At 36.0% G+C, this 20,442-nt stretch overlaps 1 protein-coding gene across 1 annotated transcript in view; it reads right to left on the bottom strand.

The window, feature by feature from the left end:
* Positions 1-20,442, bottom strand: part of FANCC (FA complementation group C) — a 58,718-nt gene that overhangs the window by 25,878 nt on the left and 12,398 nt on the right. Inside the window, exons 4-5 of the mRNA XM_066339843.1 lie at positions 3,264-3,383; positions 2,399-2,463 (exon numbers count right to left, since the gene is read on the bottom strand). Of these exons, the coding sequence (XP_066195940.1) occupies positions 2,399-2,463; positions 3,264-3,383 (185 nt within the window). The remainder of the gene's footprint in view (positions 1-2,398; positions 2,464-3,263; positions 3,384-20,442) is intronic.

Raw genomic sequence — 20,442 nt, forward strand, 5'->3', positions numbered from 1 at the left:
CAGATAAAATTTTGATATTTAAGTGCTCAGAGCAAACCATGTGAGGGATATCAACACAATTCTGAATTGAACACAGTTGTGTTGGCTCCATCACCACATCCTTCCAAGCAGACACTTCTCTGTCTGTCCCACGGTCAATGAAGGAAGACTACAGATTCATAGCTCCCATGTAAGTTTCCTGGAGCCCCAGAAGAAACAGCCTAGCTGCTTTTCAGGGCTGCTGTTGCTTTTCTAACCTCTCTTTCCTCTTAACACAAACAATTTATGAATCTTGCTGTCTTCAAGTGCTCAGGTGGAAAATTTTTGTCTTACAGATCTACAACTAAAGGAATATGTAGCACCTTTGGATCTTAATATACAAACCACTTGCTGGATCTTCTCACTAAAACTACAAAACTACATGGTTGGAAATTATTAAAGACAGTGGAATCTGGAACATAAAGAAAATACAGAAACTTTGCAACTTTAAGAAAATTAAAATGACAGAGACTAGATTTGCAAAAAGAAATCACAACTTTCCCAGAGAATATACATTATTTCTAGCACATGAAAATGCAGCATTGACAGAAAGGCTCTCATAAAGACCAAGAACTATGAAATATTGAATTCTAGCAAATTAAAATATTGTCCTTTATTGTTTATAAAAGCCTTCCCTGAGTTCCTGCCAATTTCTCCTGATTCACTGAACGTGCATTCTCTGCAAGAATCTAAAAGCATTTTCTTTGAGAAGTCACCAATACTACTCCTGAGGACCGGAGATGGAATTAAGCAGGCTGCTCAGCAGTATGGACACAAGGTATTAATCATTACTATTTAAACAGAGGCAGAAACAAAACATGACACATTTTCAAAGATGCACATTTCTGAGTAATAACCTGATTAAATATGTGTTTAAGGTTTCTTATAATGAAATACTTCAAAGTGCACTTTTGTCACAAGTGCTTTTGTATGAATGGTAGTAATTGAGATGATCTTATCATGCAGCAGTATTTTCCAGGACACACAGACCTGAAATTCTAAAACAGTTCCCTTTGCAAAATTATGTTTCTAATTCCTTATCCAGGATTAGCAAAATTTAGCAGATTTACTTAACTTCAGAAGAAAAATCCTGTAGTTTTCTTCTACATAATATTCAAAATATATTCTTGGAGAATAATGCACAATGCACTCCACTGTGTACAATGAATGTGCACAGATATTATCATATGAAATTTTAAAATATCACTAAATGGTAAAAGGAGAAAATGTACACTTCTAAAAACAAACAACTTTTGCCTCTGGAATTTCAATGAACATCCATATCATAATTTCTACACTCAAAAATCGACCTAAGTTCAGAGTTTTCCCTTTTTCTCAACAGAAATCAACAGTCTCAACCAGCTTTTCAGCTAAGTCTATTTCACCCTATTTTCTAAAATGTGAGCATTCATTTCCTGCATGAAAAGATATTTTGAGATATTCGTCATTAACTGAGTCCATGGTTTTAATACTAAAATCAGTTCTAAACAAATTCAGCTCATTTAATCTTCCTTACCAAATATCGAGGCGCAAAGAGGAAGGGGAGAATAGCCAGATTTTTGGCTCATGATACAAGAAAAATATTTCAATCAGCCTCTTCTTTCCTGTAATTTACAAGCTATGAAAAATTGGTCATAAAATTCTTTTATTCATAGCATCCCTTCTGGCTCTGAAGGGCAACAGACTGTGCACAGTCATTTTCTTTCATTCAATTAATTAACTATTAATTATTTCAATTTTATTAATATTTAAATGCTTTTATTTACGTATTAGTCATTTTGCTATTCAATAATAACAGTAATTTTATTTAGTTTATTACATAACACTATTAGTATAATTATTTTATCACTAATAATTTAATTATTGATAAGTATTGCTTATTTATCTTTGTTACTCTATTATTAATTTAATCTTATAAATTAATACACTTAAGACACAATTTTAATGCATAGTTTGCATTAAAAATATCCTCGTTTTTTCTTTTGTTTTTCTAGCAATTCACTTAATTTACATGCAATCAATAGGGGTACTGACATTCAAATGACATAATTTTAGTACTGACAAAAGACTATGATCTGCACTTCGAAGTCAGTAGAAAGGTACACATCAGACAGCAAAAAGGCATGATCATGTGAAAATTAGCACCATTAGGCAAATGATCTTTGAAGGTCCCTTCTAACTGTTCTGTGACATCTAGGTTAAGCACAAACTCTTACGTGAAGCTAAACTTACCAAGCTTGTCCACACCTTAAATTATCTAACATATGTATCCAAAACTTTTCAACTGAAGGCCACATTGCCCAAGACTGTAAAATGATCCTCATTGAACTGTAATGACCCAAACCAAAACATAACAAAATTATGTTCAGATAACACCTACCTCTCCTGAATTTTAAGTCCATTGAACTGGTTTTCTCTGAGTTCTGTTACTAATGAAATTACCATCTGTTAAAATAAAATTAAAATAAATAAGATAAAATGCATTACATTTACTGCCAATAAGCAGACATTAGTTGCATGGTTCTGTGTGACTGATGTACTGTAAAGGTTAATAACTTCCTCTGTTGATCTATTTTCATTTTTTAATTTTTAAACTATTGATGTCAAATAAAAGCTCTCTAAATCACTGAACAAAATGTACTGCAAAGTGTTGTTTTAACACATTATATACTTTATACATTTTAAAACAAAAAAAGATATTCATTTTAGCTCTGCTTCCCCAACAGTTAAGGCAAAACTTTCAGAAGAGCATTACTACTAATTTTTACATGCGTTGTCTAATTCAAGTCAATATATTATGAATATATATATCATTCCCTCTATTTTTATATATCTTAAATATAAAAGTTGACTTCAGGTAAGATTTAGGGCTCATCTCCCATTTTAAATGGCACAGACATACTAAAAAAAAAAATTCAAAAGTTACAATCTAATATATAAAATAATAAATATAATTTTAACTTCATGGGGAAAAATATTGATAGAAGAGGATTTTTCTTTTGTTATAGCATGACAGCAATGGGAATTTTGTTTTTATGAACACCTATTACACTGTAATCCAATAAAAAGTTCTCATTCGTCCAGAGATCTCCCACTTCATTTTTTCCCTTAAAAGGTTGTAAAAGTAACTGAGGTAAGATAAACAAAGTTCAGTTCATGTTCCTTATCACAATGACAGCTCCATGTATGTGCTTATAAACTGGTGATGTATTATTAACAAAATGTCAATTACACAACATACTTACATTTTTAACCAAGTGACAATAATAATCTGCTGATGTGTAGCCCAGAGCCGATATGAATGTACTGATTTCCGCTTCATTGCTCTCCCACTCAGAAGAACAAAGGAGATGGCACAGCAAACTCTGAGGAATCAAAAGAATGGCAGTAAAGTACCAGGCTACCACAAGCTGTGTAAAGGGTTAGGACAGCTGTTGAACTCTGCCTGGTAAGGCATTTTGATCAGCTGTGGCCATTCTACATCACTGATACAGAACAGCAGACAGCTCCCACCAACCATAAGGAAAATGTTGCAGTTGCTACAGTCAAATATGGGTTCACACACCTCACATGATTTCAGCAGCTGTCCAATAGCAACAGAGATCATGCACATCAAACCAGAGACCTTTGCTAGGTTTCAGTTCTCTGGGAGACATTTCAATCATCTACAGTCTTGATCAGTACCATGATGAAGAAGAGAAAGCTGAAATTAGCATTTACTTTTCCATATCACTTTTTCAAGATGCTCTGGGAATCAGATGGTTCTGGTCTCATACTATAATTTGCTTGATTTCCTCATTATTTTGAGAAGATGATGATAAAAATCTTGACACTTACTTCTCTACCAATTTCACTATGAAATGCTTTACATCCATTAAAACTTATTAAATACATCATATGATTATCTAAGCAATCCTTTGATGATAGATTATAAATCAGATTAACAGATTTGGTACAGTTCTTCTGCAGGTACGTACAGGGGACTCTGAGCGTAGTTCTAATCCTTTCCTAGTTTTCCTGCACTATACTACAGCTCTTCTGTCATTTAGACAGATCTTACACCCCAGCACCTTCACTAGCAAACATATTATGAAAACCAAAATTGTGAAATCTTGAGCAAGTTTTTGCATCCTGGTGTCACAAATGAGCTGAGACAGTTCTATGTTGATTATCAAACTATCTGCTCTGCATTTTTTCCAGGTTTCATTTCTTCCTATTCTTGACTGCTACCTGCTGACGTAACAACAGTTATGTTCCCTTTCCAGAGTTCATTTCAGGGCTTATTTTATCACTGACACTTAAAGTATAAACTTTATATATCACTAAGTATATAAAATTCTTTGTAACAGAAGGTCAGGATTAGTATACACTGAAAAAGGCCTTTGTTTATAAAACATGATTAAAGGAAAGTTCAGACAAAATCTCTGTGACTTCCATGGGTTTAGGATGCTTCATTCTGTGCATTCTTATTAATTAAAAGCAGAACCTGATTAAGGATTTTTGAGACAAAGTGAAAAACCAGAAATTGCATTAACTCATTTTCTCCTTTCAGAAACTCAATGCTTTTGTTGAACACCCCTAAGCAACAGCTTCAAAAGTTCTGAAATTAGATATATTCAATCCATGTGTTCCATGTTTGATTAATGTGAGAGAGAAGAATCAGCATAAGAACACCAGAAGTCTAAGAAAATTCACTGTTATCAAATAAGTAACAAGCATTTGGGATACCTTATTTATTGTACTTCAGGATTCTTTTACTACCTTGAAGAGTTATGTTAAATGCCTTTTCCCTCATTGTACAATTTTCTTCCTAGATAGGCCTCAACAGAAGCAACTGCTGTCCTACTGCCATCCAGAGAAATCCCAAAAACCAAAGAGGAGGAAAAATACTGCGGCAAAACAGTTTCAAAGTAGTAACTTACATTCAATTTTTGCATTCTTAAGAAAAAGACAGAAAAGAGGAGATTTTAAAATGTAAAAGCCTCTAAATGTGTCAAGAGTGAAAGCTAAAATTTATTAAACTGTACAATCTCCCAACAGGCCTTTATCAATTTATTAATAAAAATAATAACCCTTATATATTTTTATTGTCTTTTGCAACTATTAATAGATTTTCATTTCAGAACACTGTCAAGGGTGCCTACAAAATAGCACAGTTTGGTAAGCAGAATGAGATAAGGGACCAAACTTCAAGTCTAAAACAAAATAAAGGAGGCATTACAACAACAAATCTGGGGTGCCACTTTCGCTAGAGGTAAGGAGGGGGCTTGAAAAGTACAAAGTCAGTTAATGAAATACTTACAAAAAGCTTTACCAATGACAAAAAACACAAAAATCTCTGAAAAGGATTTCAGAGGCTGACACGGCAACAAATGACAGCTAAATGAGGGAGTGGCTTAAACCCCCATATATTCATGTGTAATCCTATAAAATTTATTATCTAGCGACCCCCTCTCTAACCAGAATTTTCCTAAGTGTAAAATTAATTGAACACTCTCTTTGTGAAGAATATTCTCAAGATTATATTCCCCCCTACCCCTGTGTAACAGCCAGTGTAAACCAAGCACCAGAAGAACAGAGAAGACAAAATGACTATACATCATCAGAGTCTGCATACGTCCTACAACACTTTTCTGCTTTGCTTTTTGGTTTGGTATTGTTTGGGGGTTTTGCTTGTTATTTATTGCTTGGGGTTTTTTGTTGTTTCATTTTCAATTTACTAGATCCATGCAAGAAATTAGCAGATTTTTTCCTTGCGATGTATAAAATCTCCAAATTGCCAGAAGGGGGCAAGGGAAACACAGGCAAGGAGATACTGTAGTCAGGACGAAAGGAGCTATTAGGTGTTTATATAAGACAAATAGGTATTAAAGATGGAAAACATCTAAAATTCAGTTCTGCATCTTATGTATTTCATTTTACTGACAGTGTAGTAGTGGAAAGCCTGAGACAGTCCTACATGCAACAAAGATAATTGTTAATAGTAAGTTAAAGCATTTGTCTTTTTCAGTTTGAAAGCTTTCTTATTCTTCTAGAACACATACAGAAAGTTCTGATGTCTAGAAAAAATAGCTTATTTACTTCTTATATAATTCTGGTTGTAAGTGATAATTCTTTTACTACTCTGTATTAGCGGAGAGCTCTCTGGAAGAAAAATTAATACTGATGCTTCACTCATACTTGACAGATGAGTTGTTAGAATAAGGAATATTTAATGTCTTCATCAATGAGATGGGATTCAGTGGGACAGTAGAATCAAGTGCACCCCGAGCAAGTTTGCAGATGACACTAAGATACACGGTGCAGCTGATTCCCTGTGGGAAGGGATGCCATCCAGAGGTAGGAGAGGCAGACCTGTGTGAACCTCACAAAGTTCAAAAAGGCCAAGTGAAAATCCAGCACCTTGACTGGGGTAATACTAATAACCAGGGATAAATGGATTGAGAACAGTCCTGCAGAGAAGGGCTTGGAAATATTTGAAATTAACTCTTTCAGAAAGCATACTATAGAGAAATTGAAAATATTTCAGATTTTTCTCACATATATAGGAAGAATGTAATATTCAAACCTCATCAGGTTCCAGTATTACATTATTAATTCCCCCCGAAAAGCATTTTGGAAAACCAAAAACCATGGCATATTACATATTTATCAGTTTTTTGATACTGAAGACTTCTAAAGAATCATTTCAAAATCAATACTTATGAGGTATTCAAGTACACAATGAGAAAACTGTCAGTACTAAATGCACTCCTCTATTGATGGTATCAATCAAGGATCCTACATTACTCCAGCAAAATTAACAACAGGAGATCTACATAACCACCAGCTATTCCTGGCAGTGAATCAATTACCATTCACTGTCTAATCCACTAATACCACTTTCTACAAGCCAGGAAAGTTGATCTGCATAATTTCTGCTGCATTCAAAACGAAAAATAACAAGGTGTCTTCTATTTTTGCATTTCCAGAATCAAGATGGCTGATTTTGGAAAGCGAACAGCAGTCAGGCATACCGTAAAATCAGAAGTGACTTTTTTCTTGATTTCTCTCACCACTGAGTAAGTAAGAAGGAAACCACCTTGGTTGTCATTGCAAGAGAAGAAATCTGTCCCCATGGCCTAGGATTAAAGGCATCTTGTTCAAAATCTCATTCAACCTGAAACTGAATTAATGAATTTTTATAAAGCCCAACAATGACCAACTTCTTTGAACAACCTTGCAAGTGACTTTACTTAGCAATTTATACTGAGTAATACTGCAGATAATTCAAAACCCACTTCTGCAGAGAGACTTCTAGTATCTTTAACAGGCAAATAATCCTATGACCATTACCACAGACATAAACCCATAAACTTTCTTTATCAGTGTAAGCACACTGCTTCGTAACTCCAAGGTCCTATAGCATACCTCCACCACCTCACCACTCCCACAGCAAAATTCAGTATGGAGTATGGGGTAGGATGTGACTTGCTGAGGGAAAGCAAGGGAAGAAAACAAATCATCTCCAGTCCTTAGACCTCACAGTAGTCCTTGTCCTGTGGATGGTTCAGAGCTGGAATAAGAAGACAAAACAAAAGAAAAAGAAAGGAGAAAGAGAGGAAAAAGAGCCAGAAGAAAAAAAAAAAAGAGAGAAAAAAGGAAGAGGGGATGTGATCCATTCCCTTTTATAGTTCACCTAGTGCATGCCTCTTATGTAAACTAGTCTTGTCACTACTTTTGTTCACTCATGCACAGCCAGCCCTTCTGCAGGAAGTGAGATGGGGGTGGGGGACTAAGCATGAGTCTCAAGGCAGAGCAGGAACTTGGCACAGAACATCACTGCCCCAGCTCCACAGGCTCTCTCCTCCAATCACACCTTTCCTGCAGCAAGACTCAGAATGTTTGAGACAAAACATGCTTAGTCTGATCCTCTCAGTCAGTTTGCAGATGAAACCAAGTTGGGTGGGAGATTTTGATCTGCTGAAGGGTAGGAAGGTTCTGCAGAAAGATCTGGACAGGCTGGATCAATGGGCTGAGGCCAGTGGTATGAAGTTTGATACGGTGATGTGCTGGGTCAAGTTGGACACTGGGTCCAGTCGTAACAACCCCAGACAGCACTACAGGCTGGGGCAAGAGAGGCTGGAAAGCTGCCCAGCCAAAAAGGACCAGTAGGTGATGGTTAGCAATGGCTGAGCATGAGCCAGCTGTGTCCAGGTGGCCAGAAAGGTCAATGGCACCCTGGCCTCTATCAGCAATACTGTGGCCAGCAGGACGAGGGCAGTGACTGTACCATTGTACTTAGCACTGGTGAGGCAACACCTCAAATTCTGAATCCAGTTCTGGGCCACTCACTGCAAGAATGACTTTGAGGTCCTTTGACTTCTCTGGATCAAGTCCAGAGAAGAGCAGTGAAGAGCTGGGGATGTTTAGTCTGCAGAAAAGGAGGGGAGACTGTATTATTCTCTACAACTGCCTGAAAGGAGGGTATAGCCAGGTGGAGGCTGGTCTCTTCTGCTACAATCTCAGCAACAACTGACAGGACAAGAAGACATGGTCTCAATCTGTACCAGGGAGGTTTAGATTGGATATTAGGAAAAATTTCTTTATTGACAGGGTTGTCAGGCATCGAAATTAGGCTGCCCTACTGGTGGTGGCATCAACACTCCTGGAAGTGTTCAAGAAGGTGTGTGGTTGTGGCACTAGGTTATCTGGCAATATGGCAGTGCAGCATTAACATTGGACTTGAAAATCTTATAGGTCTTTTCCAACCTCTCTGATTCTAAAGAGGACTAAGCAAATAAAACACTTTTAAGCTAACTCTTTTGATATTCCTCTCTAAGTAATGAAGGCTGATTTCCACGTGCTGTGAGAGAATTTGTTGAATTCTCTCATAACATTATGTTGTACATAACATTCTTTGCAACAACCATTTCACAAAGCACGTGACACTACAAAAGTCTGGAAATTACTTTTCTGGAGCAGAACTTGTCCCTCCACTGATTTAAGTAACACAGCTCTAGGCAGATACCAATCAACTAGTGTCCACAAATCCAGCAAGGCAGGAGATGCTTTAGGCTCTAATACTGTATTTACCAAGCAGGGATCCAAAAGTTCTGAACCCTTTTACCCCTTTTCTTTCTGAAACAGGCAATATTTTCCTGCACACCTCAGTGGGAAAAAATATAGAAGCTTGAATTAAAGGCACAATTACTTCTGAAATTAGACATCAACACATAAATAGAACGTGACTTTTCTTACAAGATGGAAAGTTTTATGCTAGTACCTACATTTGTGTAGCAACTGTCCTGGAATTTATGACAGTTTCAAAGATGTTCCAGGGGAGCCAGATAAACCAAGTTATTTCTGGAAACTTCTCAACACACTCTTTCCAGAATATTTATGGTTCTGAATGTCCTCGGAAGCAGATGTGCAAATCAATAGCTCCAGTGTATTCTGAACAGTGGAGATGGATGGTTTCACTGGGATAAGCCATTCAAACCTGACACTAATTAAGACTTCCCAGCGATGATATTGAGCTCTTTTTTTGAGATCTTGGATGAGTCTGTCAAAGCAACAGTAGAAAAGGATGAAACTGAATAATCTATGGTTTATTCTAAAGAAATACTTCCCATAAGTATGTTCTGCTTAAAAACACTAAGTGCAGCTGTTTTTTTGAAAACAGACCATTAATGACATTTTGCTGAAAATTATCTGTGTGGCTCTGTTGGGGTGAGTACAGCATAGATACTCATGGGGAAGTTTCTGAAATCTGGTCAAGTAACAGGTTTACTTCTGACCTTTCTATCTGCTTCAACTGGAACCAGATTTCCTCAGCTCTGCTAAAAGAAAGCAGGTATAATATAAAAAACTACATCTTATTCAGAGGAAGCTTTAGAAGTAAGCACTATTTCTCATTTGCATTTTATCAGACTTTGGAATGAGATTTTCTTGTATGTCAGTGACTTCAAGAATCTGTACATCAGTGTTGCTCTTAGGTGTTTCCTCTACAGTCAGATGGCCCATGGCTTTCAACACAAGTCTAGAAGACAAGAAGTCAAATTCTATTTCCAGTCCGGCTTAAAAAGTACTTCAAAACTGTATAACCAATTACAACATTACAGATAAATCAGAAAATATGATTTCCAGTCATAATTTTAAAAATAAAAATACTAAATAAGAGGGTTTTTCTTTAAATGTATGGTCCTAACAGCCCACATTACTTCCTAAATAATTTCGAGTCCACAGTAAGCAAGATACACACATTGCTCTGATTTGTCTTGTAAATATAAATTAATTATTTGTTTGCTAGTTTTCAGCAGCTCAGACCAAAACAAATTTGTGTAAGTATTTTTTAGTAATGTTCTCTTTAAAATCCTGCCTAAAGGCCTATGAGTTTTATTGTGTCTCAAACCCTCTAGATTAAATGATTGACAATAAAACACAGTTGATACTTTAAAAGTTGATACTTCTTGCTATGAAATAAGCAGCGAGTTCTGAAGAATCATAGTGGCTAAGTCTGTAAATGACAAAGCAGTGTGTTCATTTAGAGACCATTTCATTGATTTTATTTATGAAATCAATTCCAGAACTGGGATGCTGACAAAACTCAATTCATATCATTTCCACACACTTATCCCTTCATAACAAAGTCTATGACTTATAATTGTGCTTCTAAGACCTCTTGCTCACTTGCTCCATTACTCCAGGAGAAGACAGAAGAATAGTTTTCTACAAATCAAAATCAAAATCAAAATTTAAAAGAATATCAAAAGTATCAAACATCATGCAGATTTGAACATCATCTAGCTTTAGTCAAAATTATTCTGCTTTCTCAAAATTTTATAAAATTCTCAGTGTATCAATATATTTGTGAATGACAATTATTATCAGTATGTGAGAGCATATTCCACTAAAAAATTGTAAAAAACTCATTAAAAAATCTTTAAATATACCATTGATAACCAAACCAAAAAAGTCCAGTATCTCCTTTAAAAGCAAAACGGTTAAAACACATTGCAGACAGACAAAATGTTAAATTACATATGTGCATACATTTCAATTATTAGCTAGTCAACACAACCTCTCACTTTACCAAACTGAGTCTATTCCAATAACCACTCAGAGGTTTTGCTAAACAGAAACCACTTCATTTTATATTAACATTAAGAAAGCTTGGAATATTCTTCAGTAATTTAGTTAATTAAAGTCAAAGTGCCTCAGTACATGGCTAGGAGAGGTTTGCTTCCTACATTTCTTTCGGATGTTTACTGTCAGAGAGTTTTTTTGTTTCAGCACTGTTTATGGACACATGCATTTACAGGATGGTTTTCATTAGCTAAATTCTGTGCCAGCACACTAAATAAAACTGCTGGCCACAAGTCCATGTTTAGGATTTATCAGAGTTTCTCATTTTAGTCCTTCTTCACTTGGAATGAAGTCTGATACCTGCCTACATCTATATCTCCAGTGATAACTATGACAGACTAGTTGATAAAAAAAAATCTGCTAAACACTCACACACAAAGATCTTGTCATTCAAGCATGTGATCAAGTTACAGAAAATCTACAGGTAATGACTAGACTGAATTACTATTACTTTTGATATAAAAATAAACAAAAAAACCCCAACAGGAATAATACTATTCTTTCAGAAAATTATTACACAGACTTCATTGCTTTTCACATATTCCCAGACATGAAAACATAGATTCTGTGAAGTTCTCCACATTCTATCTGATGATGACTGTTAACCCTGTCCTGTCCCTGAAGAATTAAGCAGGCTCACTTTCAGTCAGTGTTTTCAGTAAAACTGCTTCAAGTGCTCTTATATTAGGCCAATTTCCTTAACTTTGTTGCAACAATCATAACTACAATTTTCTCATTAAAAAGATTTTAAAAGTACGGGAAAAAAATACACTAAAGAATCATGAAAACCTACTAGAAAAACTTAACTTGAAAAAATTCAAAAACCCATTGAGACAAATATGCCTTTTCTTTAGAAATAAAGTATGCTATGAACTGGATTACTCTTGCTGATACATATAGCTTAGTAAAAAGACTAGGCTCTAGTATTTTTATTTTTTTATTATGTTCTACCTCTGTTTCCTAAAATGGATGAAAATGCTAAATGATCCTAATTTCCAAATGAAATGTGGAAAAGAAAATTACAGGGAGGGGAAGGCTTCATTGTTTTTCCCTCACCAATTCAACCTCAGTTACCTTCTGTGACACTGGTACAGTAAAAACATGTTGCACTACTACTGTGGTTAAGACCATGAAACTTTGTAATGGATGAGTTCAAAAGCCTAAGCTCAATCTGCAAGTCACTAACAAAACCCTCAGAAATCATAAAAAAGAGGTTGAACAACTGTTGGGCTGAGACTTTGAGTCTACTCTCAGCCTCAGACAGGAAAAGCAGTTTCAAATCTCCTTCCCTTTTTACTCTCCTTTCTCTTTAAAAAACCCACCTAGAAAGTGCTATTACTCTTTGTATTAAGAAAGTGGAGACTTTTGATGCTGAAATAAAACACACATTTACACTAACTTACAAAAGGAAATTCAATAGCTCTACCAGAGTCAGCCATAAATCTTTTTTCTTTTTTTTTTTAAAGCTCTCTGGTTTAACTAGCCAGTGATTTAGAATTCATTTCCTTCTTCCCTCCACAATTTTCAAAAGCCAAAATGCAAGCTTTTCACGGAAGAATTCCTTAAATTCACACAAAAATTATGTAGAAAAGAGGGAGTAATAAGTTTAGAAAGAGTGGATGGACTGTAAGATTATTTCAGTTTTACTTTAAATCTGTGAGTTACTTATTATCCAGAAAAATTATAATATCAAATTTATGCTTTTTTCAATGAATGTGTGTATCCATTATATACTTCCAATAGGTGCACAGTGCAAATACTGCACCTAATTTACAATGATAATCAGGAAAAATTACTTTAATTACTTTGGGGTCGGACTTCCTAAGTATCATGGCATTAGAGGTTTATGCAGAGAAAATTGTCCACTCAACTTCTTAGCAAAAAAAGCACAAAATACACCTATAATGGTGATACAACAACTGCTGGTCACAGTTATATTAGATGGAGAAATATCTAATGCCAGTAGAATTTCTTCAAATAGAGATCTCTTTTTGTGTCTCAGTAACAAATCATTATTCTTTACTAGAGCCACCTGGCACGACTAAATTGTTCTGAGAAATGTCAGCTGGCTGGCAATTTGTGACACTTGCTGTTAAAGCTCAAGCAGCCTTGCAGGAAAGCAGAATTCTTGGTTTCTCATTTTGTTCTTTGACATACTTAGCCTTTGTTTATTTTGGCCCAGAAGCTGAGAAATCCTTTATAATCACATTAGCTTGGCATTGTTAAAGAATTATATTTGAAGAAGAGAGGTCTGTTTTTTCCTAGCCCATTCATAATATCATTCTATTTTCAACCAGAAGACTATGGTATTGCTTGCAAAAATTCAAATTCTCTTACATCCTACCAATTTAAGTATCTGTAGGTAACCAGAGAAGGTCCAAATCAGCTTACAATGCTGATTCTCAAAAGAGCTAGTGAGAAGACTAACTAGATCTATAATCTTCAAAATGCTCAAAATGACACCAAGAACTCCCTTTGGCTGACTTTACGAAAATGAAAGAATAACAGAAAAAAGAAAATATTGACAGTGAACTCAGTAAAACTTCAAGATGATAAGCATTAGAAATAGTTTATGTGCAGTATATGAAAGGCCATCTTCATTCTAAAATGTTTTCTATGTTAAAAAGATCCAGCCCCAGATTCTTCTTGCACAAATAAGTTTAACTTCTTTTATCACCCTCCTATCCTTTATTAATTATTTTTTTAGAACATATTCTTCTAGATATCTTGACTATATAATATCACTGTATCAATTACTCATCTTTGACGCATCAGTCAATTTACATTTTCATTGCAGTATCTCCCCTCACCTACATCTAACCATATCTAAGAACATTGGGGTCTTTAACCTCTAATAGACTTGAAGATTAGCACATTTAAGAAGCAGACATGTCAAATTTCTAGCAAATGCTGCTATAGGTGTGTGAAGTGAACCACACTCACTTCAACAGGATAAAGTCCTTGGTATTTGGGACACAAACTAATCACACAAAGGAGAGAGAAGAGCGCCTGAATTGCTTTTTTACTCCCTTGGGACACATTGTGAAGCAAGCCAACTTGATTCTTAAAACTAAATTTTAACTAGTAATTTAAAATGTGAAAAGTCTCTTATCACAGTAAGAGTTCACTAAGTCATTAGGCATTAATTAATTACGTCAGATCTTAAACATGTGCCTATGTTTCACATAAGTCTTTTGTCCTCTGTTTTGATTCAAAAGAAAATTCACTTTGAACTGTTACCCACTGACACCTAAGACTTTTTTTCAAGCTTATTTACATACTTGATTCCACATATGGTTAATTACAATGTAAAAACTCACCAATCAAAACATATCCTTTCATATACATGCACTTATAAAACTAAACTATATGTACACAACTGCAGCTGATTTACATACTCAAAAAAAGGCCTGTAAGTCCTGTGTAACTATTTTCATGACACCAATTTTATCTGCTTAAATCTATTCCATGAAACTCAGATTCCAGATTATACATGAAACACCAATGAGGTGAAATCAATATCCAAAGGAGTAAACTGGTCAAAAGGTTAAAAAACACCAGAAAGTTCCCCTTCATTTTGGTTGCTAAAAAGGTATTGTGTTAATGGTTAGAGAGACAATAAAGCATTTTACAGAAACGACAAAACTACACTGGGCATTGAAGAAAAAAAAATTGTGAGAATGAAAACAAGATTAAAAGCTTTTAAAATAAACATAATATAGCACTCAACATAAGGGTAGAGGTTACTTCTTGCTGCAAAAACCAACAAAATATTCAGGTTTTAAAGTAATATGTATTTTAATAACAAAACCCCAACAGAGCACAACAAACTTCTTTAAGACCCCATAGACAGTACATTATACACTATTTAGTAAAGCAGAACTGATTTGGTAGGTAACAGCTGACAGAAGCAAGCAGCCAAAAGAAGGGGTGAATATTTTTTTCAGAATTAAAATCCCTTGATGGTCTGTGGAATGCTGTTTACTTCAGCGCTGTTTTACAACCACTGCTGCATGGAGAAGGGATTGACTGAAACGTTTGCAGCCTGTGGCCACCCACACTATGGGAAGCACTATGATTAAAGAGAACGCTACGCTCTTGTATCTGCCAGCAGACTGTTCCATGCTGTAATTATTATACTTGCCGTCTTCTTTTAATCTATTGCATCTGTTGTGGCAAGACCTCAGCGTAAGCACTGTCCAACAAGAATACCACTGAACCTGAATAGCAAGTTATTTTTAATGTGCACAAATAGTCTGAAAACTGGATAGTTTAAATAATTCTTTCTTAAGTTTACAAAAATATTTTGCCTTATAGAATAACCAGTGACATAGAGAAAGCAGATCTACCACTGAAATACTCACTTTAATCTAACTACCTAAAGATAGTCTGACACACCACCCATTCACCCACAACTTTATATGAGCTAAGTCATTACTTTAGATCTTTGAAGCACAAGATCTGTGTGAATTCCAGATAAGACATGTATCTAGAGAGAATTACTATATCAGAATTCCATCTGTCACTTTGTAATTACATACACTGATCATTTCTGATGACCCTATGATTGTAACTGTTGCCTTCCTCTATAAGAATGTTTAATATTTAATAGCAACAGCACCTTTAAAACAACTAAATAAGTGCTAAACACCAAGGTAAGTAGCAGTTCTCTAAGCAGAAATTTTGTTTTGAATTCAGATCTCTGCATTAAGTGGTAAAGGAGTTCAAAACTTACACTACACACATTCTCTTGATTTTGTTTGGTGTTTTATCACACAAAATTAAGCAGTACAACACTATTGTGCCAACACATATCTCTTATGGCACTCTTCTCTAACAAATGGTACAGGCAGCCGGTACCATTTCAACAATTTTGCCAGGAGTTGGCTGCAGATGCTCCTGTGAAAAGCAGAGATTGTCTACTGGCTGTAACTATGAAGTATTGCACAAAATGGTGTGCCACCAGCTAGCAAAAGAGGGAAAAAGGATATACCACAAGCAAGGCTGAATGAAAACAATCAAGGACTGAATAAAAGCCCATTTATCTCCAAGCACTCCAGACCACTTTGAGGAAGTATCTTTAGACCCTCTTACATGTAAGCAGTTGATGGAATGCAAGGTAAATGCCATATATAGTGATCGAGGAAAACTGCTACAAAGACTCTTGAAGGACCAGTGAAAAACACAGAATAAATTAACAGGAAAAGTATAAATAAGATGCTTACTTTAATCACTGTCAGATGTCTTTCATATGAAGGAACACACTATGATCTCTGCAGTGATCAAAGTTCCTGACGATTATTTGCACAGGTTAGAGGAGGAATGACAACACTTTTCCAAACATACCAAAAAGGCCGTAAGATCTGTAAAACCACAAGAGTGAGTCTCAGAAATTGATTAAGTAACTTTGAACTACTTTGGCCTCCAGGAGACTTAACATTTTCCATTTGTCTCTTGGATGCATGCCTCCTGGAACACAGACGTTCCTCTTCCTACCACTGCTAGGGAAAACCAGATCCCCTGCTCCATGCCTTCCCATCCCTCTTACACTGACATTCCCTTCTGATTATTTTGTGTTTTATCATGGTAAAATGCTGCAGTGATATTATCACAAAGGTAAGAAATAGTCCAAAGTAACTAGTTATTTATCTTAGTCCAATTACTAAAAATTTTCCTTTTACAGAGGGGAAATGACTAAAAAAAGTTTGAAAATGCTGTATTTGTAATAGAACCCTGCTAAAACCTATGCTCTATGATGCAGATGCTTTCTCCTTTAACTTTCTCAGTAATAAATAGCAGATGAAGTATGTTCGTAATTTTAACTCAGATATCTCTGTTCAGCTCTTAATCTCCTTCTTTCAAAGTTGTCTAGATAAGAAGGAAAAATTACATTTCTCAGTATGTCCTCTAGCAACTCATAAGCCTCTTAATAGACACATTACCCATATATGTCTTTAAAGTAGTATTCTTATCTAATAGAGACATACTTTATTATAAATCCAACATTATTTTAATACTTATTCCATCAGATGGTCTTGAAACTTCTGGATTTTCTTCTATAAAGAATCAATTATTAAAAGAATATCTTTCAGGAAAAGAAAAGCTCTTTATATTATGTTTGGGTTACTTTTAACATATGTCCTTTCCTAACAATTTCTAATGTTTTCCTAACCATCTGACAAAGCATGCATACAAATTAAAATAGTAGGTAATGAGTTTGAAAGATGGAAAATATATTGGCCCCAAAATCAAATCAACATCCTTTACCTAAGAAGAAAATACTGTAATTCCAATTCTGTGTACAACTTACAAAGAATCACAGAAAGGTTTGGGTTGGAAGGAGACCTTGAAGAAGATCTAATTCCCACCCACCCACCATAGGCAGGGACACTTTCAAGGCATTTGGTCCTTGCCTGAGCTACACTGTAGCTGTGCCTGTGGCTGGCCATACCCTGATGCCCTGGAGCCTGATCCTGGCCATGACCTGGCAGCTGAACCTTGGGCCTGCCTCGCCACCGTGGGCCTGGTGTGGCAGACACCGGACTCATGGTTGACCCTGGTGACTGTCACTGGACTTGCTCTGCTCTTCTTGTGCCACTGTGCCATTTCTGTGTCAAGGCACAGCTGCACCTGCCTTCTGCTCACCTACGCGACAGATCTGGGTCACCCTCCCCTGTGGAGAAGCCTATCTTCACACCAACTGCGGCAATGTCACTGAGCTACTCTCAACTGCCCCTAAAATACACTGGTCTCGATACTCAGCTTCACCAGGTGTCACTAATAAGAATTTTCAAGTAGCCCCTCCATTGATTACTCTCAGGTCTTACATGAATTAGGAGTTAATCTACATTTACATTTTGTCTCACTGATTTTTCTTCCAAATGCTTACTGAATCTTCCAGCTAATAGCAATCCTCTTCAAGGTCTGAATTTACCTTTGCAAATGCAACATTTAAGACGTGAAAAGTGTTTCATTTTGTAATTTATTCTCAGACCTCTTGGCAACAATTGATTTATTATTATTTAAGATGAAACTTGATCTTCACCAAAAAAAACCACCACACAAGCATTTTACTGCATGGAACTGAGGTTAGTGGATGACTAGGATTTCTTACACCTGCTTTTGTTATGCCCATGGCACAAACAGCAGCATTTTCCTGTTTTAACTGACACAACTGCAGTGATCCCATATCTGGGTTTTTTTGCAGAGATGGCCACAAAAGCTGAGGATTCTTTTTCATAAATTATTTATTCCATTCTGTTTTGAAAACCTTCCAAAATCTGCACAGATTGCTTCCTGAAGAGTTTTGCACAAGAGTACACTTAACTTAAGGATGGTTCAGGCCATTTGATGAAAGATATTCAGAAGGCTTTTTACACAGTCCATCCACATGCACGATATTCTTAGCACAATCTATCTTCCCCATGTCTTCTCCACAAGTGTGTTACAACTGTGCAAAACACTTTGTGCTTGTTTCACTTAGCTCAGGAATTCTGCTTCTTTCAAAAATTACTTGGAGCTTCTGATCATATTCACTTATTGTTGGATTTGGGTATTATTATTTTCTTCCAGAATCACAGAACTTGGCTTTTAGAAAATGTGTCCTGCCATCTGGTGACAAAAAGCGACTGCTGTACCCAAGTGAACAAACACAGCTTTCCCCATGGACAGAGCTGAACTGGAACTGTTTTTCTAAAAGCAAGCCTGATGTTACAGAAAGCTTAGTGCCTGGCACGAGCCAGAAACATCCCTCTTTTTGTGATATTATCCCACATTCTCTTCTTATATATTTAAATGAGTAATCTTTCATTTGTGTTGGGCTGGCTTTGTATATTGCCAAAAAATATACCAGTTATTCTTCAGAAGAGAAGCCTTCAGGAAAGTCACAGAATATCTGGGCCTTCTCAGCTTCGTTCTGCACTTTGAGTACTACTCTACTGAACTGGAAGGTTTTTTTCTGTTTGTTTATTTTTTGTTTGCTTGTTCACTGTCCCAACTTTTGGCAAAAGTTATTCATTTCCATCAAGTATTTTTGATTTGCATGCCCTTTCAGCTCACCTTTTTTCCTCTCTTGTGCCAGATTTGCTTAGATAAGTGGCCTAACAAAATGAGTATTCCATTTTCCCATGCTTTAGCTTTGACTGACATAATCTTTTTTGTTTTCTTTTGGCTCCAATTGTCCAACTGGTGCTTTATTAATACAACCAATCACAACTTTGGTCTATATCTGCTAACATGTAGCTCATCACTTGTTCCAAATTCTGATTTACACTATGATCTCTCGGCTGTGAGTCAGCCTTTAAGTTTGTAAGACTGAGGTGTGTTGGATCCAATTCTGATGGCATATCAACTTAGAAATGACATTAAAAACTGGATTTCCCACCCTCTCCGTAGGATATAAGCTTATGTAGGATTAAAAACTGGATTAAAATTTTTGTAAATGTTGAGAAAGTTAATAATTGCAGAGCATAACAATAAAATTTCTAAAAAAACATTGTTCCAGTGCTTCAAGGCTTTAACAGATCATGAATTACAGGAATAACCTAAAAAACCTCCAAACTTAAACAATGCAATATAACAAAAGGGATCACAATCTGTAATTATTCAGAATCTCTTGCGTGTTCACAAAAGCCTCCAGAACAGGCAACTATTAGCAGCAGGAAATGTGGGAACTGTTCTTGTTTCCTTTTTTATGAGATATATTTATTTAATGATTGTTCTTAACTAAGAAAGGAAAACTTTTGTAACACAGAATAGCTGAAGATAAAGTATAATGTACAACAGCTAATTCCCAGTTTTCATTTTCACCCTCTGCTGTGCTCTGGTGAGACCCCACCTGGAATCCAGCCCTGGGGACGCAGCACAGGAAAGACATGGACATGTGGGAGTGAGTCCAAAGGATGGACACCAAGACGATCAGAGCGCCTCTCCTATGAGGAAAGGGTGAGAGAATTCAGATGAACATGAAGAAAAGAAGGCTTTGGGGTGAGACAATTGCAGCCTTCCAGCACCTGAAGGAAAAGAGCCTACAAGAAAGCTGGAGAGACTTTTTATGAGAGCATGTGGTGACAGGACAAGGGGAAATAGATTTAAACTAAAACAGAGTAGGCTTAGATTTGATATTAAGAAGAAATTCTTTCCTGTGAGGGTAGTAAAGCATTAGCACAGGTTGACCAGAAAAGCTGTGGATGCCTCAACCCTGGAAGATCTCAAGCTGGATGGAGCTCTGAGCAACCTGGTCTAGTGGGACCTTTCAATCCAGGCCATCCTATGGCAAGTTTTACCAATTATCAGCAA

The sequence above is a fragment of the Sylvia atricapilla genome, chromosome Z (assembly GCF_009819655.1).
Source record: "Sylvia atricapilla isolate bSylAtr1 chromosome Z, bSylAtr1.pri, whole genome shotgun sequence".
NCBI classification, from domain to species: Eukaryota; Metazoa; Chordata; class Aves; order Passeriformes; family Sylviidae; genus Sylvia; species Sylvia atricapilla.